The 26,731-nt window shown below is 59.3% G+C and overlaps 3 protein-coding genes across 3 annotated transcripts; 2 read left to right on the top strand and 1 right to left on the bottom strand.

The window, feature by feature from the left end:
* Positions 1 to 1,142: 1,142 nt before the first annotated feature.
* RAB37 (RAB37, member RAS oncogene family) lies at positions 1,143 to 8,771 on the top strand. Its single transcript, XM_058817274.1, has 9 exons — positions 1,143 to 1,296; positions 3,150 to 3,260; positions 5,260 to 5,301; positions 5,448 to 5,514; positions 5,600 to 5,652; positions 6,128 to 6,193; positions 6,864 to 6,920; positions 7,186 to 7,262; positions 7,372 to 8,771. Exons 1-9 carry the CDS (start codon positions 1,162 to 1,164, stop codon positions 7,475 to 7,477), a joined length of 714 nt encoding a protein of 237 aa, XP_058673257.1. The 5' UTR covers positions 1,143 to 1,161; the 3' UTR covers positions 7,478 to 8,771.
* A 2,111-nt stretch (positions 8,772 to 10,882) lies between these two features.
* NHERF1 (NHERF family PDZ scaffold protein 1) lies at positions 10,883 to 20,557 on the top strand. Its single transcript, XM_058817327.1, has 6 exons — positions 10,883 to 11,308; positions 17,179 to 17,340; positions 18,085 to 18,238; positions 18,732 to 18,772; positions 19,309 to 19,410; positions 19,503 to 20,557. Exons 1-6 carry the CDS (start codon positions 10,916 to 10,918, stop codon positions 19,653 to 19,655), a joined length of 1,005 nt encoding a protein of 334 aa, XP_058673310.1. The 5' UTR covers positions 10,883 to 10,915; the 3' UTR covers positions 19,656 to 20,557.
* A 2,254-nt stretch (positions 20,558 to 22,811) lies between these two features.
* On the bottom strand, positions 22,812 to 26,284 carry NAT9 (N-acetyltransferase 9 (putative)). Its single transcript, XM_058817356.1, has 6 exons — positions 25,957 to 26,284; positions 25,188 to 25,297; positions 24,076 to 24,210; positions 23,796 to 23,855; positions 23,529 to 23,623; positions 22,812 to 23,441 (listed from the first exon to the last, which is right to left on the bottom strand). Exons 1-6 carry the CDS (start codon positions 26,031 to 26,033, stop codon positions 23,295 to 23,297), a joined length of 624 nt encoding a protein of 207 aa, XP_058673339.1. The 5' UTR covers positions 26,034 to 26,284; the 3' UTR covers positions 22,812 to 23,294.
* Positions 26,285 to 26,731: the final 447 nt, after the last annotated feature.

The following is a 26,731-nucleotide window of genomic DNA, read 5'->3' on the forward strand; positions in this document are numbered from 1 at the left end:
CTCCAGCTGTGGGCACTTTCCTGGCCAAAGAGCACATATAAACTATAAATCCCCCAGCTGGGTCTGAGCACAGTTACAGGACTGGAAATACAGGTTCTGTTTCCCGGGGGGCAGAGGAGGGCTTGGCTGGTGCAGGAGGTGGATGCCATTCCAGAGGGCATCTCTGTCACTGGACCTCCTGCAGCCACGTGTGGCCTTCAGCTGGATTGCAGAGAGGGGCACAGCACTGGAGCCCTGCAGCCCTGGATCCCAGTGGTGTGAGCAGGGATGGGGGCTGCCCTGAGATTAGCCCTGATGTGGGAGAGATGAGATGGAATATTCCTGGGAAAACAGACTGCGGAGGGCTCAAGGCTCCTATACATGAAGTGATGCCTGTAAGGCTGAAGACCTTGACCAGCTGTAGTTCATGGATTTATGAGTTTTTACGGGGTAGGGTTTTGGGTAACACAACATCCCTCTCCAGGGAATTCTCCCACATTCCCATGCTTGGCCTTTTCCTAAATGAAGTGCAGTATGAGCTGGGCCCCAGTGGCTGGTGTAGGATGCAGGGGCTGTGAGCGGCCGGGGGAGCGGGAGGCCCCGGGTGAGGGGCGGGCGCCGGGGAACCGGCTCGGCTCAGCTCAGGTCCCGGAGAACGGCTCCGCTCCCTCCGGCTCCGGCTCCGGCACCGGCTCCGCTCGCTCCGGCTCCCGGCTGCTCACCCAGGCCCAGCTCAGCGCCGCTGGGGCTGCAGCAGAGGGGGCAAACCCTCACCCTGGCAGTGCGAGCTGCCATCCCCGCTGTCCCGGCGTGGCACGGTGGGATTTGGTGGCGCCGGGGTCTCCAGCGCGCACTGTGAGGGACGGGGTGACTGCTCGTGTGCGGGGCGAGCAGCTCCTGCTCTCCCCAAGGCCGTGTCCGCAGGGACGTGCCGGGGCTCTGCCGCTGTCCGGGCAGCCGAGCCGGCAGCAAACCCCAGCACGGCGGGGTGCAGGGGCACAGGTGCCCACTCACTCTTCAGCCTCCTCCTCCTCCTCACCCCGCGGCCGGGCTGGGCAGGGAGGCGGCCTGGGCACGGCCTCGGGGGTGGCATCGGCCGGGGAGGAGGAGGAGGAAGAGGAGGAGGAAGGCGGGTGGGGCCGCAGCTCCCGCCGGGACTCGGCGGCTCCGCTCGGACGCGGCATGGGCGGCCCCGGTGGGGCAGCGGGGAGCGAGACCCCGGGGGGCGGCGGGGACCCCCCGAAGAGCAGCGGGGACCCCCCGAAGAGCAGCGGGGACCCCCCGGCGCTGCCCCGCGATCACCAGCTGTCCGGCAAGGTGCGAGGGGAGCGGGGATGGAGCCTCCGAGCTCCGCCAGAGGGGAAGGTTTGGGTTCGCCCCCCGGCTTGCGGGAGACCAGGAGGGGTTCAGGGTTTAGGAAGGGTCCCGAGGGCCGCCCGCTTCCTCCGCTGCTGCGATCGCGCCCAGGAAGCGGCCGCGAAACGGGGAAGGGAAGGAGGCGGCAGCCGCAGCTGATCCCCCCTGCCCTCCTCTGTCCCGGAGCCCCCGGTGCAGCCGGGACTGGGGTTCTGCTCCCCGGGAGCCCCCGGTGCAGCCGGGATTGGGGTTCTGCTCCCCGGGAGGTGCAGATGGGGCGGCCATCTCCATAGGAGGTAGCACAGGAGGGACCAGCGGCAGGAGCGGGACTTTGGGGGGCTCCCGGGGCAAGAGGAGCGTGGCCGAGCTCTGAAAGCCCGCCAGACCTTTTCCAGGGCAAGGGGCTCCTGCCAGCCCCACAACAGTGACCCCCATGGCACAGGGCAGGGGGAGCAGGGCCCCGTCCAGGCCATTGCAGCACCCCAAGTGCTCCAAGGTGGGAACAGCACCCCAAGTGCTCCAAGGTGGGAACAGCATTTCAGCCCTGGATCCAGCCCAGGGTCCCCTTCACCCCCCTTCAGCCCTCCTTCCTGAGTGCCCCCCTCTTCCCCAGCCCAGGCAAGGGCTGCCCCAGGAAGCACCTTCCTCATCCGAGCAGCTCAGGGGAAGCACGGGACTGAGGAACCTTTTACCCCAAAATTTCATTTACAGCCTCAGGCTGAGCCCAGCACTGACGGTGTTAGCCCCGACACCCCCTGCTGCCTCACTGAGCCAGTTCCAAAGTGGCCCTGCACCCTGTCACCTTCTCTAAACTGCTTTTATTCCTTTGCTTTTATCCTCCCCTCTCTGACTCCTCTTCATGGAGGACAATTTCCATGTTTGAGGGAGAAAAGCAGTTTTCAGCGTGGTCTAGAGTGAGGTGGAGGCAGAACTGAGCAGTGTTCCCAGCTCCCCATAAGTCCTGGGGAAGATTTGACCAGCAAAGTGGTAGCAGGAGGCAGAGCATTTCCAGCCCCCAGCTTTGGCATTTGCTGTGCCATCCCTGTGGAAGGTGGCCATGGTCCACAGGGGCAGCAGGGCTGCAGAGGTTTACTTTGCAAGCTCCAGCATCCTGTCAGGTGGGCATGCAGGCATGGACCTTCCTGCTGAAGTCCTGCTCACTGATATTTTTCATAAGGGTGAAAAATGATGCAGTCGGGTTAATGATTGCTGGGCAGGAACAGGTTGCTGCAGGTAGGCAGAAAGAACACAGCATTGGGAAAGGCTGTGCTTATGGAGCCCAGCGTTGGTCTTGGCTGCTCCCTGCCTGAGGCCAGTGGTGCTGGAGTGGCTGGAGAGCCTGGGCTGATCCTGTTTGCTTAGCAGGAGGGGAAAGGCACCATGTTTGCTTTGGTGTCTGCAGCAGGCACCGGCGGGGAGAGAGTCCCGGACACGCGGGGTTTGCCCAAGCCACGCATCAGCCCTTGGGCTGGGCACACCCGGGCCAGGGGCAGGGCGTGGGTGTCTGCACGCATTTGGGAGCTGTGGCTGCTTCTCTAGGAGCCTCTAGGGCCTGGCTAGGAGATTTCTCTTCTCGCTGCAGTACTTGTTTTCACAGCGGCTCTCCCCCTCGTTCATGGCCGGGGGCTGCCCGGCTGCCCTGGGCGCTGCTTGGCCGCACCCTCAGGGCTCCCACCCACAGCCGGCCCCGCGGGGCTCTCCAGGCACACCGGGAGCAGCCCTGGGGAGAGAAGGAACCGGGGCGGGCTCGGCCCCAGCCAGGGCTGCTGCTCCCTCCCATCCTGCTGACCTCTCTCCCTGCGCCCATCTTGCAGGTGATGTTGCTTGGAGACTCGGGCGTGGGGAAAACCTGCTTCCTGCTCCAGTTCAAAGACGGGGCCTTTCTCTCCGGGACGTTCATTGCCACCGTGGGCATAGATTTCCGGGTGAGACCACCACAGAGTCCAGCCCCTCGCCCCCCTCCACCTGCACCTTGGCCAGGACAGGGTGCTGGGCAGGGACAATGGGGGATTCCAGCCTCTGTACCTCCAGTTATCTTCCAACCAGCTGCAGGTTCTTGCTGGAACCCTTCCCTGGGAGAGCAGTAACAGACAGAAAAGCCCACTGGTACTGTTGCCTCTTACCTTTCAATCAGTAAAGGGTCTAGGTTTAGCCCATCCCAGCTGTGTTCATGGTCTGGGGCTGTGTGCTGGGCAGCCAGTACGCTCCACCATGCAGGCCAAAGCCAACAGCTGGGGGGGGACAAACACAGGTTGCTGTAACTTCATGCCTTGAAAGGGCTGAAATGGGCTGCTGAGAAGGGCTGAAATGGGCTGTTTAAACCCCCACACTGCTGTCTGCTCACCAAATTTCAGCTGCAGGATCTTTCTAAGAGCGCCCAGGGAGGCACAGCTGTTTGAGCACAAGCAGAGCAGGAAGGAAGTCACGGGGGTGTCCCCGGGCAGGGCTCTGCCCACAGCCCCCGGCTCGTGTCGAGTGCGGTCAGAGCTTCCTCTGCCCCCGCAGCTGCTCCTGTTTGCTGCCCCTTCTGCTGCCCCAGCTGCCTTTGGCTTCTGCTGGAACCTGGGCCTTGGTGATCAGGGGCTGGGGGAGAGACGTGGCTGTGGGTTTGGTTAGAGGAGGCCACGAGGCCTGTCCTTATGATAAAGTCATGAAAGGAGGAAAATCTGCCGTGTCCCACTGCCGGGCTCGGTGCTGCTCTCCCAGAGGCGTTGCCAGCCCGCAGGTGCCTGCTCTGCCTCGCGCAAGCATCCCCTCCAGCAGCTCATGGCTCACTGCTCTAGGTAATCTCCAGAGTCTCCTGGGGCATGTTTTTGTTTTATCCAGCCCATTTGCTCAAATGCTGTCATCACCACATGGGCTGAATTTCCATTTCAAACAATTCCAAGCAACCAAATTATTTATAGGGGTCCTCTCTTTCCAGACTCCAAGTATGATTCTTTAAGTCTTAAAATAGCTTTTCAGTAGTTTTTGCTTTTCATTTTTCTGGCCTCTGGAGAGAAGCCCCTGTGCTTCAGAGATGAGAATAGCGATTGCTTAAGCCTCAATAGCTGCCTTCCCAACTCAATTGGAAATGCTTCTTTCCTTTCCTGGTCCCAGCCCAGCCTGGCTGCAAACCCAACCCAGGAGATTTCCTCCTGCCGTGCTGGATACAGCTGTGTGCTACATGCAGCCCCTCTAGCTCAGTGTTTTCTACCTCCTTTAAGAACCAAGCAAGGCTCCACCAGCAAGAAAACCTGAGCAGGACATCCAGCATCACCCAGTGCACATGCCCAGGCAGTTTGTAGCATCCAAACCCCTTAAATTACTGCAAACAGGCTATATTTTTAGTGCAGCAGTGGTCCCTCAGCACATGGAACTGAAGAGTCCTGTCAGAAAGATCAGGGCTTTTTGGTGAGCAAACATAAAAGCACACCAACATGTTAATAATAAATGCAAAATTATGTGTGGTTCATCCATGCTTCCCCACTTCCGCAGCTCTGCCAGCTTCCCGGGGCTGCTGCAATCCCAGAGCTTCCCAGCAGGAGCCGGAGCAGGTCGGTGTTCCTGGCACCTGCTGGGCAGCCAAGGTCATTAAGTGCTCATTAGGGAGCCAAGGACAGGGACCCTGGCTGTGGGAGATGAACGAGGCGCTGGATCCAAGGCAGGCTGGGATCTTGCTGTCTCCTCTGCACTGATTCTGCTCTTCGCTCTGCCTCGAGGGCTTGCTGCTCTGGGATGTCCCTGTAGCTGCCAAGCAATCGGGATCACGGTCTGTGGCAATGAGGCTTCGATGTCCAGCCCCACAGGCAGCCTTGCTTCTTTGCACTGGCCCAGGGAGAGCAGCTGAGGGGCTGTGGAATGCCAGCTCAGTGCCAGGGCTGGCTGGTACATGCACCAGGACATGCTTTGGGCTGATAAACCTGCTCTCCTTGTCTTCTGCAGAACAAAGTGGTGGCCGTGGATGGTGTGAAGGTGAAGTTGCAGGTGAGCTTTGGGAGGGGGGAAGAAGCTTCCAGATGGAAACCCAGCTCAGGCTGAGCGTGGTGGTCCAGCAGGGCTGGGAGCCACGGGAGCAGACCCAGCTGGGGGAGGTTGCTCTCCCTGCTCTCACCAGGGCAGTTTCTCGGCAGATCTGGGACACAGCAGGACAGGAGCGTTTCCGCAGCGTCACCCACGCCTACTACCGGGATGCCCAAGGTGAGTTTGGGGTCCAGCAGGGATGGGGACACCATCCAGAGCACATTCCTGCAGTGTAGCAATGCCTCTGCCTGTTCCCCTGCAGCCCTGCTCCTGCTCTACGATATCACCAGCAGGATGTCCTTCGACAACATCCGCGTGAGTCGCACCCCGGGCTGGGGGAGCTCTCCCAGGGCCTGGAGTGAGGGTGCCCTGCTTGGCTGCCCGGCTGTGGGAGCAGCTGGGAGCCTGCTGTACCCCCGAGCACTGGCTGTTCTGGCCAGAGCCAGCAGCTGGGAGCTCATCCCAGGGCACCTGGCTGGTGCTGCAAGGCTGCGTGAGTTTTGTTTGAGGACACGGTGAATGCCTGAGGGAGAAAACGTGGTTTGGGAAGGATGTGAACTACGGCTTGGGCTGTAGCCAGGAGACAGGGCGTTTTCAGGACTGCTCATCTGTGATGCTGGGATAATTCCTGTGCCAAGGAAAGTCATTATCCCTGTCCTTGTGGGGGAGAGATGGGGGTGCTGAGGGGATGCGAGGGCTGAGAGGGAAGGCAGCGGGTACTGAGGGGTGGGGGCTGAGTTGGGAGGGACAGGAGTACCCCTCACCCCGACACAGTCCTGCTGCCCCACAGGCCTGGCTGACGGAGATCCATGAGTACGCCCAGAAGGACGTGGTGATCATGTTGCTGGGCAATAAGGTGTGTGCAGGGTGCCCGTGCGCCCTGGGCTTCGCTGTGCTGTGCGTGCCCCTGCCGTGCCCGTGGCCGTGCCGGGATGGGGCTCTGCTGCTTTCTGGGCCCGGCCGAGCGCAGAGGCGGCTCCCCTGTCCCCAGTGTCCCCGGGGCTCGGGGAGGGCAGTGTTCCCGGTAGCCAGCGGGTGGCAGCACGAGCCTGAGGTTCCAGGGACGGGGCGCTCCTCGAATGGGATGCGTTGGTGTGGGATGCCCACCCAGGCCTGGATGCACCCCTGCACCTCAGGTAACCCCAAGCCCTAAAGGCCCAACAAGGTCCCAGATTCTCTCCAGGAGTCAAAGATGCTGCTGGGTGCCCAGTGCCCGACTGGATTTCCCCTTGGGACTGGATGTCCCCTAGATCCTGGATGATGCTGGGTACTTGATGCCCAGCAGGGTACCAGACCCTCCCTGGGTCCTGGATGCTCTCAGGTACTGTCCCAGGTCCTCAGTGTCCCCAGGTTGCCCCTGATACCCTCAATGCCACCAGGTCCCAGGTTCTCTGGGCTGTGGATACTTCTGGGTCCATGCTGCCCCTCATTCCTGTCAGCCCCCTGAACACCCCACACTGCTGGTTTGCCACATGCCAGGGTGCCAGCTGCTCTGGTGTGTGGGGACATTCTCCTTCCCTTGGCAGGCTGATGTGAGCAGCGAGAGAGCTGTGAGGACAGAGGATGGAGCATCACTGGCCAGGGTGAGTTGTGCTATGGTCTAACCCAACTTAAGCCCCCCCAGACAATTTCAGGTCACCCAGGGTTCCCGTGCAGCCGTGCCATCCCCTCTGAGTGCCCAGGCCTGCCTGGCTCTTGCAGGGCAGCACAGCAGTCACTTGCATGCAAAACCTGGGGCAAGGCAGGGAGGGGGTGACCCACAAGCCTTGTCCAGGCTCCAGGGGTGATTCAGAGGGCCAGGAGGACACCTTGGGCATAGCCACTGATGGGGTGGTGCTGCTCTTGCAGGAGTACGGAGTGCCTTTCATGGAGACGAGTGCCAAGACAGGCATGAACGTGGAGCTGGCCTTCCTGGCCATTGCCAAGTGAGTACCTGGGGCCAGGGCACTGAACAAGGAAGGTGTTCCCTGCAGCCCCACCAGCTCCCACACCCCAGCACAGTGTGGGAGGGGTAACACAGCCTCACCACTCCAGGGAGCTGAAGCAGCGCGCGGTGCAGCCGCTGGATGAGCCCCACTTCCAGATCCACGATTACATCGAGGCACAGAAGAAGAAATCCAGCTGCTGTGCCTTCTCCTGAGGGTGGCCCAGAGGAGCTGGCAGGCCTGGGGGCCCGGGTGTGAAGCAGAGTGGGGCCCTATCCCGCTCTCAAGCACTGGAGGGAACCAAGCTCTGACAAGCCAAGGTGGATGGCACAGTACAGTGGAGCAGAGTGCGTGAGGAGGGCCCTTGACCTGGTGCCAGGATTCAGATCCTGCTGCCCTGCAGAGCAATGACCTCTGTGCCATCGTGGGAATCACTATGGTGTGGTGACTGCCAGCCAGGCCAGCAAGCCATGGTGACCCATCACTTCCGCCACTCGAGCAGGGTGCAGGACACAGCCACACACCTCACTGAGGGATCCTTGGAGCAGCTGGAGGAGCTGTGCCATGGATGAGCCTCCCTTGCAGCTATTCCTGCTCACAGTGCTGCTGTTGTCCAACTGGAAGGGCCTGGTCCAGCCCCCTTGTCCCTGGTGCTGCCAGGCTCTGGCTTCCCTCCAAGGATCCTCAGCTCTGTCTCCCCAGGCTGCCCCACACCCCAGTGCCCACGCTCGGCTGTGGCTCCTCATTTCTGCAGTTGCTGCCAATGGCTTTTATCCTCCTGCCACCACAAATGCAATGATGTCCCCATTGTGTCCTGGCTCTGCTCGAGGGAAGGGCTGGGATGGGGAAGGGTCCAGCCAAACCTGCTTCCTGCCCACACAGCTGGTGTGAGAAATAAAATTCCCCTGGGAGCATCTGAGCAATGCTTGGGACACTTCTGGTACACACAGCAATTTGGAAAAACTTTGCTTCCCCCATGTTGTAGCCACAGAAATTAGAGATTTTTTTTTTTTTTTTAACAAGAAAAGGCTTTTTCATTTCAATGCCTCCAGACTGAACCATCTCCAGCCTCATGCAGGAGATTCCCATGATGGCATCACCTGGGGCAATGCTTCAGCCCTGCTGCCTCCCAGGCCAGGCGGGGTTTCTCTCCTGTCACTGTCCATGTAATACAACTACGCCTTCCTGCTGCTGGCAAATAGCAGCTGGAACCCACTGTCGGCATCTTCCAGCCAGCAAACTGCTCTGCTGGGCGCTGGTGGGGCTCAGGGACATCCCTGGTGCTCAGCCCAGCTCTGTTGCTCCCTCGAGCACATTGTCCACTCCTCTGAGCAGTCAGATGGTGAATATTTGGTTGTGTAACTGAAGCACTGATGCAGAGAGCAGCTGTGGAGGGTACGGCACTGCACATCGGAGTCAGGGACTGTCCAGCACATCTGTCCCCATCAGCATCTTCTCTGGCTCTGCACCTGACCGCCCGTGTCTCACCTGCCCCGGTGCCTCCTTCACCTCTGCTCTGCCCCTGGGTCTCTCTTTGCAAGTTTACAGATTAAAGCTGAGTATTTTTTGAGGCTTTGCATCTGCCTGATTGTTCATCGCGTGAGAATTCCCTGCCCTGGGTGTGCGCCGTGGGAGGCTGCTGCACACAGCGCTGCAGAGCGGCCGGCCCGGGCCTGGGGGCAGCGTGGGGAGGGGGCAGCACCCACGGCCCCTTCCTGCCTGCCGGGGGGGCTCCCACCGCACATTTCACACCGACCAAAGGTGAGAGGGGAAGAGTAAACACGCCTGTTAAATTAAAACCAACCTCCTCCCCTGCTGTTCTCATGGTGCGGAGTCCAGCATTCCCCAAATAACTCTGTCTTCCCACCAATGGCATTGCTGCTGCCGCTTGGCTGATGTCTGCAAAAAAATGCTGGATGGCTTCAACACAAACAGACGTTGGCTCTTTTCTCTTTCCCCCCTCCTGCCCGAGCTCCTTTAACTTCACTCCAAGATGCAAAGGGCAGGAGGAGGCAGCTGGGGCGCGACGGTCCTGCCTGTGCCCTGCCATCCCGCAGGCACTGTTGGACCCAAAAGCAGCTTTAGCGGTTTCCTTTGCTGCTGCCTTTCTTCCTTATCTCGGTCCCATGCTCCAACCAGCCCTGCTGGAGCTGGGTTTTGTTTCCTGGCTGAGCACAGGCTACCCAAAATGCGCTCTGCATCTGCCCTTCCAAAGAGCTCACTTGTGGGGCTCCCCTTACCAAGGGGACGGCTGTGCACGGGCGGTAGATCCCCTGTCCTGGGGCCGTACCACAGCACGCTTGCCCTGGTTTTCCCCTGCGAAGGCATTTGCCGCCGGCTGCCGTGGGATTCCTCTGCGCCGCTTTTCTCAGCGCCGAGCGGCCGCGGGCGAATGCTCAGCCGAGTGGAGGAAACAAATGAGCCCACCCTCCGCTCGCAGCTGCGTCCCACGGAGCTGCAGCACGCCCCCCCGAGCACACGGGGGTTCTCCGGCCGCTGGGGTCCCTGAGCAGGGTTTTGGGGCAGAGCGCCTTGTGAGAGACCTGTGCCACGGCATGCAGCTGTGCCCTCCTTGCTTGCGGTCTGCAGCTCGGGTAAACTCGGTCCTGGCTGCCCCGAGGGCCTTTGCCCAGGACCTTCAGCCCGGCCCTGCGCTGGGAGACACCTCTGTGCTGTCCTCTCTGGGACAGTCCCAGGAGCCAGCTCTGCCTGGCACCAGCAGCCCTGCGGCATGGCCGGAGCAGCCCACGCTGGTGACTGCCTTGCTCTGTCCCGTCTGAGTCCAAACCCCAGGATCTCACATGCTCATGATCCCCTGCAGCTACTTGTGCTTCTCAGTCCATGAGCAGAGAACACGGAGCCAGGGCAGAGCAAATCCCCTGGGGTTCCCTCCGCCTTCCCCACTTCGGGCCATCAGATCCGGAGGGCTGAGCAAGGTTCAGGGGCGGCTGGGGGAACAGGGCTGGCATCTCATTTCCCCTGCAAAACGAGTTACCTGCCCTCTTCCCAGCCCGCCTTCCCGCGCAGTTTCGATTTGGGGATTTTATTTCACTTATTTTTGTTTTACTTCAAGCATCCCTCCACCTTCTACGTCGGAGAAGCGCTGGGAGCAACTGCAGCCTTCAAGGACCGGGTGAGGGTATGGGATGGATGTTCCCCGAGAGGCCACCCGGGACGTGCCGCAGAGCAGGAGCAGCTGGGAGCGTCCCGCCGATCTCCGGCCGTGGTGGGGCTGTCTCCGGGACGGCGGCAGAGCCGATCCCCGGCGCGGGGAGTTCAGCAAGAATCGGGAGTTGCCGCGATGGGCTCGGGTGGCTGCGGGGCAGTGGAAGGGTGGGAGGGCAGCGGGAGCGGTCCGGTCCCGCTGCAGCCACCGCGACCCCGCGGCGCCGCGCCCGGAGCGCCCCGCCGGGGCGAGGGTACATTTGCATACCCACCCGCCTAATTTGCATAACCGCACCTCTAAATTTTGCATAGCCACGCCCCGTCACTGTCCTTATTTGGCGGGCATCATCCCGTCCCGCGCTCCGATTGGCGGCCGCCGTGCCCGCGCCCCGCCCCCCTATATAAGGCTGCCGCGGGCCCGTTGCCGCGCAGTGCGCCGAGTGCGGGTGGCGGGACGGGCCCGCTGCTGCTCCGCCGCTTCCCCCGCCATGAGCAGCGGCGCGGGCCCCGCCGCCCGGCTGTGCCGCCTGGAGCGCGGCCCGGATGGCTACGGCTTCCACCTGCACGGCGAGAAGGGCAAGCCGGGCCAGTTCATCCGTCTGGTGGAGGCGGGCTCGCCGGCCGAGCGGTCGGGGCTGCGCGCTGGGGACCGGCTGCTGGAGGTGGACGGCGAGAACGTGGAGCGGGAGAGCCATCAGCAGGTGGTGGAGCGGATCCGCGCCGCCGCCGGCACCGTCAGTCTCCTCGTCGTAGACTCGACGGCCGAGGATCAGCTGCCGAAGCAGGGCGGGGCGGGCGCCGAGCCGCCGGTGGTCGGCGGGCAGGCGGCTCCGGTGCCGGTGGAGCCCGCGGCGCGGGAGCCCGGTGGTGGCGACCAGCGGGTAAATGAGCGGCCGGGGGACCGGGGCTCGGAGGTTTTCGGGGCGGAGGGTGTTGTCCGAGGAGGAGGGGTTGCGACCGGCCGCGGTCGCCTTCCGAACGAGCGAGCGGCAGCCGCGGCCGCCCTGGGCGTTGTGTGTGGTTTCGGTCTCGATTCTTTCTTTTTTTACTTTGCTTTAAACGCGGCTCCCCAGAAGCCCCGGGTCCTGCCGCGCCCGGCTGCTTTGCCTTTTTTATTTTAAATATTTTTTTTCCTCTAAATGGTCCTGTCTCCCAGTGACGGGCGGGGGTAGGCGGGCGAACCGGGCTGGTTGGACCCACCGCGGAACCCGTTCGGTCCTGTGCTGCGGGGCCGGTAAAACGGGGTGAGGAAAGCAACGCGGGGAGGGAGCTTTGAGCCCAGAATTGGGCTGAGGGGGGTCGGCACTAACCCACCCCAAAATACAACAAAAATCCCGTGGCAGAGGTTGTTCGGGGCTTAGACTGCAGGTATTGGTAGTAGTCACTCGTGCTTTGAGTAGTCGCTCCTGCTGTGGAGTGGAGATAGCAGAGCTCCTCCCGGGCTGGGGGCTCGATCCCGGCAGTCAGTCCCCACAGACGCTTCCTAACTCAGGAATGTTGGCCTTAAGCACGCGTGGGAGTGAGCAGTTGCACAAACAAAGTGATGTAGAAAGGTGAGGAATTGAGAAACAGCTGACCTTTCATGCCCCAAGCGGTTCCTAAGAAACGCTAGGGGCTCTGGGAGAGAATACTGCTTTTTATTTACCCAGCAAAGACGTGTTTGTTGTTACAACAGACACGTGGATGGCTCCCTGGGCAGCAGCCTCTTGAGTTCCCAGTGTGAGGAACCTTCTGGGGAAATCTTATGACCTGTTCCCAGAGAGGCTGGTGTAGTGGAGCCTTCCCAGTGTTGATGCTGAGCCCCAAGAAGAGCTGGGTGCCCCGCTGAGCTGCTATCAACATAAGGTTTTGCTGAGGATTAGGTGGTTTTGAGCTGTATCTCCCGTGGGACTTTGGCCTGTGCTTGTTCCCCTGGTTGGGCTGATCCACTGCAGGCAGAGCTCTCATCACTGCCTGGCTAAAACATCACTCCAGCACCTCCTTAATGGGCTTATTTGGGTGGGAACAGCCATGTTCTGTCCCCTGCTGTCTTGCTGGCTGTCCCCTGTGTGATCCCAGGTCCCTCACGTGTGGCCCCGTGCTGGGCCCTGGAGCTGCCCCATGCAGGGAGAACGTGCCTGATCTCCCGTGTGTCACCGTGCCAGCACTCCCTCCCAGGGGCTAGTGAGACTCTGCTCTGCCTTCTGCTCCCACACCTCTCCATGGGCTGGGAAAAATAAAGGGGGTGTTCTTAATGCAGCTCAGGTGAGTCCCCTGCCCAGCTTGGGGGCTAAGGACGTGCAGTCCCCAGAGAGGATGGAGCCCTCTCACGCTGTGGGACTGCTGCCTGCTCGCTGTGTTGGCTGGAGTGATGGAAAGAGTTTAGGAAGCAGCAGATGCCCCACAGGATTTTGGGAGACAGCCCCAGCTGGAGATACCTCATGGCTTTGGGGGACAGTCTTGGCTGAAGACTCCCCACAGTTTTGGGGAGCAGGCTCAGGGCACAGCCCATGCACGGTTACTGCTGGCGGTTTCTCTGCCAGCGGTTTCTCTCCTCACTAGATCAGGAAGCAGGTGACATGGGGTGACATTGCCACAAGGCCCCAGACGGTTTCTCAACAGGTAGCAGCAGGAAATCTTGTGGCTGGGGGCAGGGCCCAGCGGAAAAGTGGCTTTGGAGGCATCGCCCAGGCCAGGCACCCACCAAGCAGGGTGGGATGCTGAGCCCAGCCAGAGCAGGCAGAAAGGGATTTCTCTCCAGTGAGGCAGGAACACACTGCTGGGCTGTTTCTGGCCACTGGCAGGCAACCAGTGCTGGCTGCTCCATCCCCCTGCAGCCCCATCCCATCACTGTGGGTTGGTAGGATTTCCTGGGATCACAGGGGAAGCAGGAGATTTGCACGTGTCAGAGTTCTGTTTGCTTTATTGGGCTGGACTTGCCTTTATTTGTTTAACAAGCCTGGAGACGCTCAGGAGCTGGGAGAGCTGCTTGTGGTGAGCAATGTTTAATGTCTCCCACCTTCCAGCAGAATCCATTCTCTCTCCAAACTGTTCTGGGTCCTGCATGACTGGGACTACCAGGGATCTCAGATACCCCCACAGGTCCCTGAGGCAGTTGTGGGAGGCTCCTTTTTCATTCCTATCAAACCCTGAGTGTGCAAATCCCCCTGATACTGTGGTGGAGGTTTTGAGCCTCCCTGGGAAGCCGGTCCATGCCCTCCTGTCTGCGGTGCTGAGCCAGTGTGGTGACAGTTTCACAGCCCTCAGGTCAGCCCCATTTCCTGGGGCCCTGTGCCATGGGGATGTCTCCCCACCAAGACAAACTGTGACAGTTTGTCTGCCTCCGGCTTTATTTCCGGAGGTTTCAGCTGCTCGGGAGTGGCTTGAGAAAGTTTCATACAAGCTGCACAGTGCTCTGCTACCAGGGCAAGGCATTTGCTACCAGCCTCAGGCTTCCCTCTTGCAAATTTGGTGTTCAATTAGAGCCCTTCCTGCCAGCAAGGCTCATCCCTCCTTGTAAAACCTGGGAGAGCCTCCCAGGGCTGGGTTTCAGAGTGTAATAGGGAGCAGTTCCCCCAGCATTGGGAGCGTTGCATTGGGGTAGCTGGAGTTTAATTAGGAAATGAATTAAATTTCCTCTCAAGGCAGCTGCATGAAAAGCAGCTCCAGTCAAACAGGACGTGACAGGGATGCTGCAAAGGAGGCTGCTTTGCATCCCCTTTGTATGAAGCCTGAATGTGTGAGCCAGATTTTGGGACCCGTGTGAATTTGCTGGCTCAGGCATCCTCAGAGCTCTTGTGTTTCTCTTTGAGTAACTGGGAAGGTTGCTGCCGCCAGCAGGCTTGATGCTGCTTGTAGGGCTGCAGGGAATTTCTTGGGACTTGAGGCTTCAAAGGTGTCCTGGAATCGCTATGGAGTGGCTGGGAAATGGGGTGTGAGTCCTGACATGCTGTGCAGCTGAGGTCCCCACAATCCTGGGATTGCTGGTCCTGCCAGGTGGCTGAAGGTGCTGCGGGGGGAGCAGCACACATCTGGGTGTGCCCCAAATCCTGTTTCAGGGTAGGAGCAGCCGTGCAGTGCTCCTGAAGTCCTCATGCCGAGCGGGCATCTCTGCAGACAGAGACCTCTCTGCCTTCCCTGGGTCAGAGGGGAGGCGTGGGATGCCTCTGCAGGGCTGATTGCAGCTCCCCCCACCGCCCTCCCTGCCTGAGGGTGTAATTGCTTGTAACAAGGCTCTGCCAGCTAATCCCAGCGCGGCAGGAGAGCTGCTGGCCTTGCAGGACAGGATGCAGCAGCTTAGAGAAATTAGGGGCATTTCCACTGCCCAGCTCCATAGCCACGGGTATCCTTGGGTTGTTGGCCCCAAACCCCCTTGCCTCACATCACTCAGCGCAGAGGGGACTTTGGGGCTGAAAGGATGCACTGCCATGGGGTGCTCACCCCGTGGATGGGCAGGATACGGCTGCTGGAGGATCAGATGCATTTGTTTTCCTCTCTGGATGGCAGAATGGTGGCTGCCTGCAGGGTTTTGGTGGCTGGGGGAGGGTCAGGCAGCCTGGCATGCTGGGCTGGGGGGCTGCTGGGGGCCGGTCATGGCTTGGCCAGGCTGCCCTGCAGCAAGTGCTGCTGCCCTGGCCAGCTGCCTCTGCAGGATCAGTGCCTCCCTCACCGCTGTGACCTGTCCCTGTGTCCTGAGACATCTGTCCACCCTGCAGGATTTCCCATCCCCCCAAAACTCATGGCACCAGCATCTCAGCGAGCTCAGGCCGCCAGGGCTTTGTTGGTATGGGTGGGAGCAGAGCCCTCCCTCCTCCTCCTCGCCCGGGAGCGCTGCCAGCCCCGCTTGCTGGGTGCTCCCTCTGGCTTTGTCCTGAGCTATCGGCGTGGAGCAGCCCCACAGAGCTGCCAAGGGCACCGGCAGCTCCAGAGCCTGAACCCTTGCTCAGGGTTGAGCCAGGGCAGGGGTCTGGGAAGGTGCCACCTTCATCCAGCAGCTCCTGCCCTTTGTCATTATTTTGGGTATTGTCTGTCCCCACTGTTGCCTGGGATTTCTGCTGTGCCCCCCTGTGAACCTGGGCACGGCGTGGGGATGGGGAGGGCAGAAGGGGCGAAGTCGAGGGGGTCACAATGCTCCACCCAGGCAGGGAATCCACAGCTGGGCTGCTGCATGGGGCATGTGCAGCTGGCACACGTGGAGACCAAGTCCTGCATGCCAGGGCTGAGGCATCTGGGGATGACCTTCCCTCCTGGCAGATGTGCTGGGTGCTGCCTGCACCTCCCTTCCCAGGGCGTTGTCAGGTGCTGCTGGGGTGGTGGCCAGCCTTGACCATGAAGGAAGGTGTTGTGCAAGAGGATGGGGCTTTATCAGGGCTTTATTGCAGCGCTGGGCTTAGCAATTGTAAATGTGTCACCCCAGCCCGTGTGGGACCCTGTGCCACACCAGTGTGTCAGATATGGGCTGTCAGCACCCCAGGACCCAGGTGTTCCCTGCTGTGGGCAAAGGTGATTCCGTGCCAAGATGCAAGAGTGCTGTACAGGGGGTAAAGAGCACCCTGGTGCAGGTGTGGGAGGGCAAATTCCTGCAGTGCCTGTCCTCAGTGATGCTATGGGCACCCACAGAGAAAAAATTATCTCAGATGAAAGATTAAATACACCCCCTTGGTGAGGAATATTCTGGCAGTTTGAGTGAGCCTTGGCTGCTGGGAGAGCCCAACCAGAGCCCAGGTTCTGGTGATCAAGGTGGGATCAAACCATTTAATATATAAATTGTAAAAGTGGTATTGGGTGCTAGGGTCAGAGCAGTTCTGACGGTGTGACTTGCAGGTGTCTGGTTTATGTCACCTGGTTCCTCTGATGCTTCCTGGACATCCCACTCCCTGCTGGCTGAGCAAGGGCAGTTCCTGTGTGCCAGGCTCCTGGGGATGCTCCTGCTTCTTCCTGCTGCTCACTGTGTGGGGAGCTTAGAGGGCACCAGGGGGGCCAAGTGTGGCTGCCCCAGTGGGGCTCCCTGGCTCCAGGTACTGGTGGACCCACAGGTCAAGGTGAAACCAGGTTCAGATGAGCTGGGTGTGGCCTCCTGGAGAGGTGAACGTCGCAGTCACGCCGCCCCAGTGGAGCTGGTTTCTGTTTTGCAATCCTGGGAGGTCACGCTGGGGCATGGAGGTGCCTCAGCATTACAGCTGCTCCATCTGGGCTCCAGCTGCCTTCCTGAGCCCTGTGTGCCCCTGCCCTGCTGCCAGGGGCTGTGGGGTGCCTTCCTGAGCCCTGTGTGCCCCTGCCCTGCTGCCAGTGGCTGTGGGGTGCTCTGGGCTGAGCCCATGGCTGGGTTTGCCATGAGGAGGGGCACTTGGCAGGGGGGTGATGCAGGGGACCTGTGCCAGCACCTGAGACCTCTCCAGTGGCCAAAGCTTCCCAGTGGATGGGCTGGAGTGGGAGTGCTCCCCAGCCACCTGGGCTGGGTTTCCTCCTCCACCTTCATGGCAGTTGCAGCCCTGGTCCCAAAAGGAAGAGTGTGGTCTGGGAACACACATATAATGACAAGTTTCTTCAATGTTTCACTGCAATTAGTGTGCCCTGAACCTAATTAATTAATTGGAGTCCAGCGTCATAGGCTGTTTGGCACCCTGCATCCTGTCTTGAGGTGTCAGTGCCCACAGGTGGCCACCTGAGGAAGGTGTCCCTGGTGCTCCAGCAGCTCTCTGGGGTTCCTGCTGCTGTCCTGGGGTGTTGGGGGGTCCAGGAGCAGTTCACCCACAGATTGTTCCCTTTGCAGGAGGAGCTGAGACCTCGGCTGTGCCACATGAAGAAGGGCCCCGATGGCTACGGCTTCAACCTGCACAGTGACAAGAGCCGCCCCGGGCAGTACGTGCGCGCCGTCGACCCCGGCTCGCCGGCCGAGGCGGCGGGGCTGGCCCCCCAGGACCGCATCATCGAGGTGTGCTGGGGCCAGGGGAGCTCAGGGGGGCTCTCCGGGAGCCTTGGCACTCCCCCACAGCCTGGGAGGCAGCTGCCCTTGGCCAGGGAGGCACACAGTGTCCCTGCTGCCGCTGGTGACTCACGGCACAGCCGCCCAACCTGCGCCAGCCTGCCGGTCCCCACCCACGGGTGCAGCGCTGGGGAGGGCTGGCACTGAGCACTAATGAGCAGTCTGGGGGTTAATGAGCAGTGGCACTGTCCCCGGGGATCCCCTGGGGTGGCACAGGCTGGGACAAGGTGCATGATGATGGCGACTCCTGCTGTCAGGTGTGACCAGGGTGGGGATGAGCTCAGGTTTGTGCCACGTGGGATGATGATCCATGAGAGCAAGGACCAGCTGAGCCCCAGCCCTGCTGCTCACCGGGGTGTGGGGCTGCTGCCTCTTCTGGGGTGAAGCTTGTGGGGTTTCTGGAGACCCTCACTTGGCACAAGGGTTTGAGCCAGCCCCAGGTCCATGTGCTGTTGGGAGTTCCCTGCCAGCTTTGCCCATTTGACCCCATGCCAATTACTCAGAGGAAAATCTGCTTTTAATGAGTTTTTTTTCTGGCTTCACTGCTAATCCCTGTGAGGCCATGAATGCCTGTGGGGGCTATGGGGTGGCTGTGCTGGGATTATGAGCGGTACCAAGGCTGGTACCTGACCCCTGCATGGTGCTTGTGAGGGATGGATGTCCCCCAGCTCCAGTGGTGATGTGTACCTGCAGGTGAATGGTGTGTGCATGGAGGGCAAGCAGCACAGTGACGTGGTGGCAGCCATCAAGGCGAGTGGTGATGAGACCAGGCTGCTGGTGGTGGACATCCTCACAGATGAGTTCTTCAAGAAGTGCAAGGTGGTGCCCTCAGAGCAGCACCTGACAGGTGGGCTGGGGACTGTGCCTCTGGGAGGGGTTTGTGCCACCTCTGGCGGCTCTGTGTCACCTTCTCACCAAACCTAAGGGTGCTGAGCCCTGGGAGGTGGCCTTATCACCTTGGGGCCAAGCAGAATCACCTGGCTTTGGCATCTCCCTGCTTAGCCAAGGGCCCCATGCAGGGCTGACGTGGGCAGGTTTATGGCCCTGGGTTGCACTTTGGCAGGGTTTATGGCCTGGGCAGCAAACAGGCATCAGCTGCCCTTTGCTCTCCAGAAGGATGGGGAAGGGGTCTCACAGGGCTCCACATCGCAGCTGCCATCATGTGGATGCCACCATTCCCCTGTGCCACGGGGCTGGCTGCAGCGGGTGGTTAAAAAATTCAGGACCTGGCCAGACCCTGGAAGTGTTGTGTGAGCATTGGCCATGTGCAGCCTTGGCTTGCCCTCCACTGGCAAGGGGACAAAGCAAACACATCCTCACCCTGTGTCCTTATCCCACAGGTCCCTTGCCAGAACCAGTAGCCAATGGTGACATAGGGAAGGTAAGAGCCTTGTCTTGATTTTAATTCCATGTATGCCCATCTCCAGTCAGGGACCCTCCTGTTCATGTCCCCTGTGCCCATGGGTGGGGGATGCCACCAGATACTGCAGTGGTCTCAGCCTGCCACACAAGAGCTGGTGCCACTGGGAAGGGACCTGGTGTCCTCCAGGAAGGGGAAACGCAGCTTGTGGTGCTGAGTTTGATGGAGGTGGCTGTTTTCCTGCTCTCTTTTGCCTTCTGATACTCCAGGGCTGGGAGCCCTTGTGCTGCAGTAGGGAAGTAGCACCCAGCCCTGCAGCCATCCTCCTCCTCCTCCTCCTCCTCCTCCTCCTCCTGCTAAAGCCAGGGCAGTCAGGCCGGGGTTTAATCCTTGCCCGCCCCGATGGGCAGCGCTGGAGGTATTTATGTGCCTGGAGCTTGCCGGGGATTACATGCAGCAAGGACGGATTTCATGGCCCCCTGGGTGGGGTTTGCGGCTCTGGAGGCTGTTGTCAGGCCCCGGGGCTGGAGCTCACGCTGTGTCCCTGCTCCCCTCAGGAGAACGGGGCCGAGCCGCAGCCGGTGTCGGTGTCGGAGCGCCCGCGCAGCCCCGCGGCCCCGGCCGTGTCCCCGCCGTGCCCCAGCGAGAGCCGCGGCCAGGTAGGGCTGGGAGTGTGGGGGAGGCGGTGCCTGGGCCTGGGTTACCCCCGCCGTGGGGCTGACGCCCCTCTGAGCCCCAGCCTCGCCCGCAGGACGGTGACAAACGCCACTCAGCATCCGGCTCCCTGCTGGACCTCGACATCCCGCTGGCCGTGGCCAAGGAGCGCGCGCACCAGAAGCGCACCAGCAAGAGGGCACCCCAGATGGACTGGAGCAAGAAAAACGAACTGTTCAGCAACCTGTGAAGGCCCTGAGGCAGGGTGGGTGTCTTCTAGACCCCCCAGCCCCATACCCACCTCTCCTGCACTCCTCTCCTCCCTGCCAGGGGCTCCTGGTAGAGATGTGGGGCTGCTCCCTCCACCCTGACCCAAGAGTTGGGCTTGGTGGCCAGTGAGCATCCCTGCAGAGGGGTTCTGGCCCGGGGGTGCTGGGGGTGCCCCCTCCCGAAAGCTCATCCCCAGGGTGCTCCTCCAGCCCTGCCTCGAAGCCCTGCACACCCTGGTAAGCACAAGCAAGGGTTTGGGAGGGATCAAGGGTTTGGGGTGGCCTGATGCCCAACACTCCTGGTCCCCACCGTTCCCTGTTTCTTCCCCCACCCCAAACCTCATCTCTGTTTGAGATCCCTCCCCCCCCAAATTACCCTTTAGCTGTAAAACCTGAGGCTTTAATGTCTTCTCCCAAACCCCACCTGCCCAGCCACTGACCACAGCCAGGGCATTTCCCCCTGGCCTGGCAAGCTCCGTCTACAATGACCCTGTCCCTTTGCCTCTGCAGCTGCAAGGAGGGGTATGGGTGCCCAGCACTGGGGAGTGCCCAGCACCCTGCCCTGGGGCAAATTTTGGGAGAGGAGAGGGTGTCTGGAGCCAGCACAGCAAGCAATAATAGTCTCCTTTGCTCCTGCACACTCCCGGAGACAGAGCCAATCAGGGTTTGAATCCAACACTGTTTAATTTAAAAGCTTCTCACAGACTTTTTGGTTTTTTTCTGAAATGAGTGTTTTTCCAATCACATCTATTTTTTTTAACCTGTATTTTGTGGAAATTCTTCCTGTGGATGTTTTGTTTCCATGTGCTGCAATCAGGTGTTGTTGTACTGTTGAGCTCAAGAGAAATTCTGTTTACTGGAATAAACCTTTCTGACTTCACAAGTCTGGTTTAAGGCTAAATCCTTCCAGAGCCTGAGAGGGTGCAGGGGGCTTGCTGTGGCCCTCTGGGGCTTGGGGGGAAAATGGGTAACTGGGGGCACTGGGCCACATCTAGCACGTGATGGGGACAGGCTGAGGGGGTTGAGGAGGCACTGGCTGGTCCCAGTGGGGGTTAACGCCTCGGGGTGATTAATGAGCTTTAATCCCTGGGGAGTGAGGGGGGTGATGCAAAGCTCTAATCTGGGTCTGCTGGCCAGGCTGGAGGGCAGGAGCTTTGTTTGGGGCAGCCCAAATGTGCCCCCAGCCCCTATGGGGGTTTTTGGGATGAGTCTGGGTTGCACCTGGGTTGAGGGAAGGCAGGGGGATCAGTGAGGGGAGGGGTGCTTGTCCCTCTGAATGAATGGTTGTAGCCTTGGGTGGCACAGTGGGGCCAGACTGGTGGCACAGTGGGACAAGGCAGGGCTGTGCCTGGCCTCTGTCTGGTATCTTTGCTTCCTCCCCTTCTGCACACTCTTGTTTTGTGCTCCAAATCTGCAAAGAAGCTTTTCCACCTGAGCACACAAACGGTCACAGATCTTTGCGCCTCAAGTGACACCTAGGTGACAAAGTGCCACCAGATTCCTGGGGATGTGCAGGCTGTCACTTGCTCCTGGAAGCAGGGGGAGCCCATTCCAACTTGTCTCATCCTCCAAAGACGTGTCCTCTGAGGGAAGGTGAGCCCCCATCCTCTGTTTTCCCATCCTCATCCCACTGGGGCAGCAGGACACCCCTACCTGGCATGGATGCCACAGGGAGCAGGGCAGGAGTGGGGGCACCCAGCGGGTCCCAGCAGCATCTTTTGCCTCTTGGCCTGCTCAGAGCAGCTGGGCACTGGTTCCCTGTGGGAGCCCTGTGTGAGCCCTGCCAGGACTCTTGTCCCCAGCCTCTGGGGTGGGCTGAGCTCCGGGCCATGCCCAGCTCTGTGAGGGTTGCCAGGGAAAGGCTGTTCCCAGCCGCCTGCCGAGCCCGGGGATGCCAAGCGGGGCCCTCGCTGCCTCCAGAGCAACCAGCCGGGCACAGGAGCGGGCACAGGAGATCACCCTGCCCCTTCCCCCGGCAGCAGAGGGGAAAAGAAATTATTTTTCCCACATTGATCGGGTTTTAGGGGAGCAAATCCCAGCCCAGCTCCATCTCTCCTGCCGGTTTGGCCTCGCTCCTCTGGCAGAGGGATGAGACACTTCACGGAAGGAGCACCAGAGCCAGCAGTTCACCCAGCAGGTTCTGCAAATCTGAGGGGCAGGAGGATTACCAGCCCTTGTCATGGTAATCCCAGAAGGAAGTAGAGCAGCTCTTCACTTTATTACCACACAAAGCTTTCACTACAACTAAATCCACACTAAATACTTGTTTAAAATGCCATGATACGGTGTTCCCGTACTTGGCTTTAATATTAGTCACAGGAATAATGTATTTAAATTAGCTAAAATTGGAAAACTAAAGCCCCCAGGCCCTACAAACACAGGCACAGCAACAATAAAAATTCCACAGACTGCCAATCTCCAAAACATCCCTCGGCAAATCTGAAAGTTATTACCTGATCTTCTATCACTGAAACAGATAATTTGCGGTCTAGGATTTGAGCTGCTGTTACAGTATGAAAACACAAAGGAGCATCAGTTATCCTTCTTACCTTCTGTCCTCTACTCTTAGCAGCTTCTCTGCTGTGGACAGTGTGTGTAGGGCAGGACAGGTCAGGCCGAGTCACTGCACAGGGAAGTTTGTCCAGTGGGAGTCAGGCAAGTGCCTCTTTTTCATCCATGGACCTCAGATCTAGAGGCTGGATAACTCCTGCCCTAAGTATATCTGCCCCCAGCAAGAGATCTTTCCCCCACGTTCATCTTTATCTTAGTGGAGAGCAGCAATGGACCCTCCAGGACCAGCAGAGTGAGTCCTGAGCTGGGGGAAGAAGGGAGCTGTCTCCTTTCAGTGCATTCTCCTTTCTTTCAGCAAAGCAGCCAAGGAAAATGAAGTGCAACATCACTGCTGGCCTGAGGTTTTCAGCCCTGAAGCTGGAGGGGGTTTGTCTCAGAAGCCTCCTGTAGCTCTCAGCCCCCTCATAGTGGTGGGGCTCAGCTCCAGCCTTGATCAGCCAATATCAACAATTTCCATCATATTAGCTTGCCCTTTGTTTGTGCTCACCCCCATCTGAGCTCCTCCCTGCCAGGACCCAGCAGTGCCCCCCTGCAACCTACCACACCCCAGGAAACTGGGTTTAAAGGGTCTCTGCTGTCCTTTACAACTTCTGAGCCACTTTTTGAGCTGCCAAAGAAAGCAGCTTAGCCACACGTAGTGCTCAGGCACTTCAGAATCTTTGTGATTTTTTTATTTTTTATTCAAGAGTAAAAAAGAATGAGCTGCCAGTATATGAAACCTCCTCGCTGATGAATCCTGATTTAAGAGCAGTGGGAGAAGTTTCTGCTTGTCCAGGAATCAACTGCTGGTGATTTTAGGCTCTGTTGGAACAGCAAACCAAAGTCAGAGTCATTCCTAGCCAAACCTATGAGTTAGTGGCTGTTCCCCAGGTCCAAATTTCAGGCAGTAATCCTGGCTGGTGGAGCAAAGTGCAAAGTTGACAAGATGACAAAGCAGCTGAAGGAGACAGAACAGCTCCACTGTTGGCTCTCTGGTGTCCTCCACACCCAGACCTTGCAACAACGTCCAACTTCTCCCTGGAAACCCAGCTGGTGTCTGGAGGTGTCTGTCAGCTGTCCTGCACCCCAGCTGGCTGCTTCAGCTCAGTGTAACTCTTCTCCTCCACGTGCTTTGTCTGCTCCAGGAGCCACTGTCTCTCCTGGTCACTGACATCCAGCCTCAGGGTCACCTCCTGGAAAATGCTGTTCACAGCAACCTGCAGCACACACAGAGAAAGCAGCTCAAGCCCAGCCACAGGGCAAATGCTGCTCACATCCTCTGGGGAGATGGGCTGTTACTGCACCTCCTTAAAGTGAAGCTTTTTGAACATGCAGATACTGGCTTCATTTTCCTGACCAATCTTAGCCTCAAACTTGGTGATCCCCAGTTTTCTCACTCCTGCAGGAGAAATCAGAAAGAGAGGCACTTTTATTACATGCCACATCTATAAAAGCACAAGACTCCTGTCCTGTGGGCCAGATCCCTTGCTACCCTGCCTGTATCACTGGGAATTATGTGCTCCCAGACCTCAGCCCCCCACACTCCTGTTTGTGCACTGAGCCACCCTCACCATAGGCCATCATCAGCAGAGTTGCCTCCTTGCCAAACCCTCTGCCACGGCAGCTGGGCTCTGAAAGAGACAGCACAGAGTCAGCATCCAGCTGGGGGAGACAAACCAGCCACAGCAGGCACTTGTCAGAGGAGGCTGTGACCTGGGCATGCCATGGGCTGATCAGGGCTGAACAGCCATGGTAAAGCATGAGAATAAAAAGCTGATGCAGGAACATCAACACCTCTCTGCAGCCCGCAGCCACAGTGACAGAGCCCCAAGCTGTGAAGCAGAACTTGACCTGCAATCATGATTTCGATCTCGCCCACAGTCGGGTCCTCGATGTTGGTGAGGAAGAGATTCACATCCCCAACCATGGAGTTCTCCTCCTCCTGCCCAGGCCAGAGCTCCGAGTCCAGCACGATGAAGGTGCACTCTGGGGAAAACAAAAATGTGGCAGCATCCTCAGAGTGTGCTGATAATTATTCATAAATGACCAAAGAATGAAATTAAAGGTGCATAATGGACAGAGGAATAACAGTTTACACATGTTAACAGCAAGGAAGAGTTAATAATTTGGCTTCCCACACCAGGTGACCAGGTGTGCCTGTTCCCACCTGCAGAAAGGAAAAAATACTTGGAAAAACCTTTTGTGAGGGTGACACAGACACCAAGACTGTGGAAGAAGTGTGAAAACTTCCTTCCTATGTCTGAGGTCTCCTTGCCTTGTCTTACTCAGCAGCAAGTTGGGGCAAAGAATTGTTTTGGTGCACAAGAGGCTGAGACTGAGTGATTCACCTGGTCCACATTATTGCCACTCTGAGTAAGGTCTTTTTATGCCACCTAAGACAAATGCTCCAGACTGAGCTCTTTGCCAGCTTCAGTATTTTTCAGCTCACTAAATTTCTACCAGGCTTTTATGGGCAGTGATTCATTACCTGTAGGAGAGTCAAGGAACCAATTTAGTCAACACACCTCAACCAGGTGACCATAAAGTTGTACAATTTATCAAGGATAAATACAACCTTTGTTGTATTTCTTTCTACCTGTTGTATATCCTTCTACTTTTTTGCAACGATCAGACCTGGGGAGTGTTGGCTGTGCAGGAGTGATGCTTAATGATTTTTAGCTCAGCACAAAATGCTGTGGGGAATGAATCACTACAGTCTTTGGGAAAACTGCATAAAAAAGACACAAACAGCTCGAGGAAGTGGATATTCTCCACTTCCCTCAATATATACCAGCTGTAATGAGAAAACCTGTTCAAGCTGCTGTTGTAGAAAGTGTCACATCCCCTCTGGCTTATGGGAACTCGCTCACAGGGCACTCACAGCTCACTGAGAGTCCTTCCCAGAAGGGAAAGGACCTGCTCACCACTCCCACCCTCGGTCAGAAAGCATTCCAGATGCTCACTGTCAGCGTCGTCCCGCCAGCTGCGCTGCATCTCGTACTCCTGCTCCAGGCTCAGGGGCTCCGAGGCCGTCAGGCGCTGCAGCTCCTCCGACTGCATCCACTCGTGGTACCTGGCAATGGAGCCGGCCCCACATCGCTGCCCCACTGCAGCACTCAGGATCCCTCCCAGCGCTCCAGGGGTCAGCTCTGGAAACACCAGCCCGGCTCTTGTGGCAACTTAAAATGTATCTTCAAGCCTCTGTCCTTTATAGAACACAATGCCCTCTCGAAATTTAGGAAGTTTGCCTGTCCTGTGGCTTTGTCTGGAGTGCCCAATGCACACCTGATGTTTTGGAGTTCTGATGCATTTCATCCCGAGCAACACTGACACGGCACCTCCTGGACACTGACAAAACACTAACGCTGCTATCTTTGTGCTGATTTACTTTACAAACTGTTGGCATGCCTAATTCATCAACCATCCACCTGGCTTTACACGCTGAAGCTTTGCTCTTGCACCGTCACCGGGGAAAGGCCTCAGTGAACGCAAGAACTGCGGTGTGCCCTCAGAGCCGGGATCTCCCAGCGGCACAGGTGAGGCTCTGACAGCAGAGCTGGCACCAAGCTCAGCGTGACAGGGACGGCGCTGCCACCCCAGGGCGCTGAGGGTGAATCGCTGGCTGATTCCGGGGGAAGCGGGCCCTGTCCCGACCCAGCACTGTCTGCAAAGGGAGGAGAGGAATCGGACCGTGCATGAGCGTCCGAGGAGGGCACGGGCACGGGTACGTACCGGGGCACGTGTGCAGCGGTGTAGGGCACCAGCGTCACCTTCTCGCCCCGCAGCACCGTGTCCTGGTTAATCTTCATGGCCTCTGCACTGAGGGGGAGACCCGGCACCCCGCTCCGTGTCCCCGGCGAGGCCAAGGGATGGGGCAACGCGGCCTGGCGCCTTCCGGGAGCGAGAGGCGGCTCTCAGAGTGCGGATGGCCCAGGTCGCACCAATGCGGCCGCATTAACAGGCCCGAATCGCTGGTCCGACATCCCGACGGGACCCCGGGGCTGGGCAGGGGACCCGGGACCGACGGGAACCGGCACCGGGAGCTCACGCGCGCCCGCCCTACGGCCTCCCACGCATGCGCACAGACCGCGGGGCCGTCCAGCTACGGAATGTGTGGCGCCATCGCTCCGCCCCGTGTGACCCCGCCCCCTTCGTGCCGCCCCCCCGCCCCCCCGCCCCGCCTCTCCACGACTCCACCCCCATTTCCCCGCCCGTGTTCCTGCGTGGCCCCGCCTCTCGCACGGCCCCGCTCCTCCTGTGGCCCAATCACGGTCGGTGCCTTCCCCCTGTCCCCGCCCCTGCTCCATCCCCGCCCCACTTCTCCCTCTGCTGGACACGCCCCTTCCTGGCACGCCCACGCCCCTTTCTGCCCCACCCCATTTTCCGTGCCACGCCCCCTCCTGGGCCGCGCCCATTCGTGCTCACGCCCCTTGGGGCCCCACCCCGTCCCTCCCACGCCCCGCCCCTACCTTCACCCAATCACGATCGCCGTCTTCACCCCGCCCCG

This window comes from Ammospiza caudacuta, chromosome 19 (assembly GCF_027887145.1).
Source record: "Ammospiza caudacuta isolate bAmmCau1 chromosome 19, bAmmCau1.pri, whole genome shotgun sequence".
Classification (NCBI taxonomy): domain Eukaryota; kingdom Metazoa; phylum Chordata; class Aves; order Passeriformes; family Passerellidae; genus Ammospiza; species Ammospiza caudacuta.

Coding starts and splice junctions, on each gene's coding strand:
- NAT9 (XM_058817356.1), bottom strand. CDS start 26,033: ATGAAGATTAACCAGGACACGGTGCTGCGGGGCGAGAAGGTGACGCTG. Junction 24,211..25,187: donor CTGGCGGGACGACGCTGACA/GTGAGCATCTGG, acceptor TGTTTTCCCCAG/AGTGCACCTTCATCGTGCTG. Junction 23,856..24,075: donor GATCGAAATCATGATTGCAG/GTCAAGTTCTGC, acceptor TGTCTCTTTCAG/AGCCCAGCTGCCGTGGCAGA.
- NHERF1 (XM_058817327.1), top strand. CDS start 10,916: ATGAGCAGCGGCGCGGGCCCCGCCGCCCGGCTGTGCCGCCTGGAGCGC. Junction 17,341..18,084: donor CCCAGGACCGCATCATCGAG/GTGTGCTGGGGC, acceptor GTGTACCTGCAG/GTGAATGGTGTGTGCATGGA. Junction 18,773..19,308: donor CCAATGGTGACATAGGGAAG/GTAAGAGCCTTG, acceptor TGCTCCCCTCAG/GAGAACGGGGCCGAGCCGCA.
- RAB37 (XM_058817274.1), top strand. CDS start 1,162: ATGGGCGGCCCCGGTGGGGCAGCGGGGAGCGAGACCCCGGGGGGCGGC. Junction 3,261..5,259: donor CCGTGGGCATAGATTTCCGG/GTGAGACCACCA, acceptor TGTCTTCTGCAG/AACAAAGTGGTGGCCGTGGA. Junction 6,921..7,185: donor ATGGAGCATCACTGGCCAGG/GTGAGTTGTGCT, acceptor CTGCTCTTGCAG/GAGTACGGAGTGCCTTTCAT.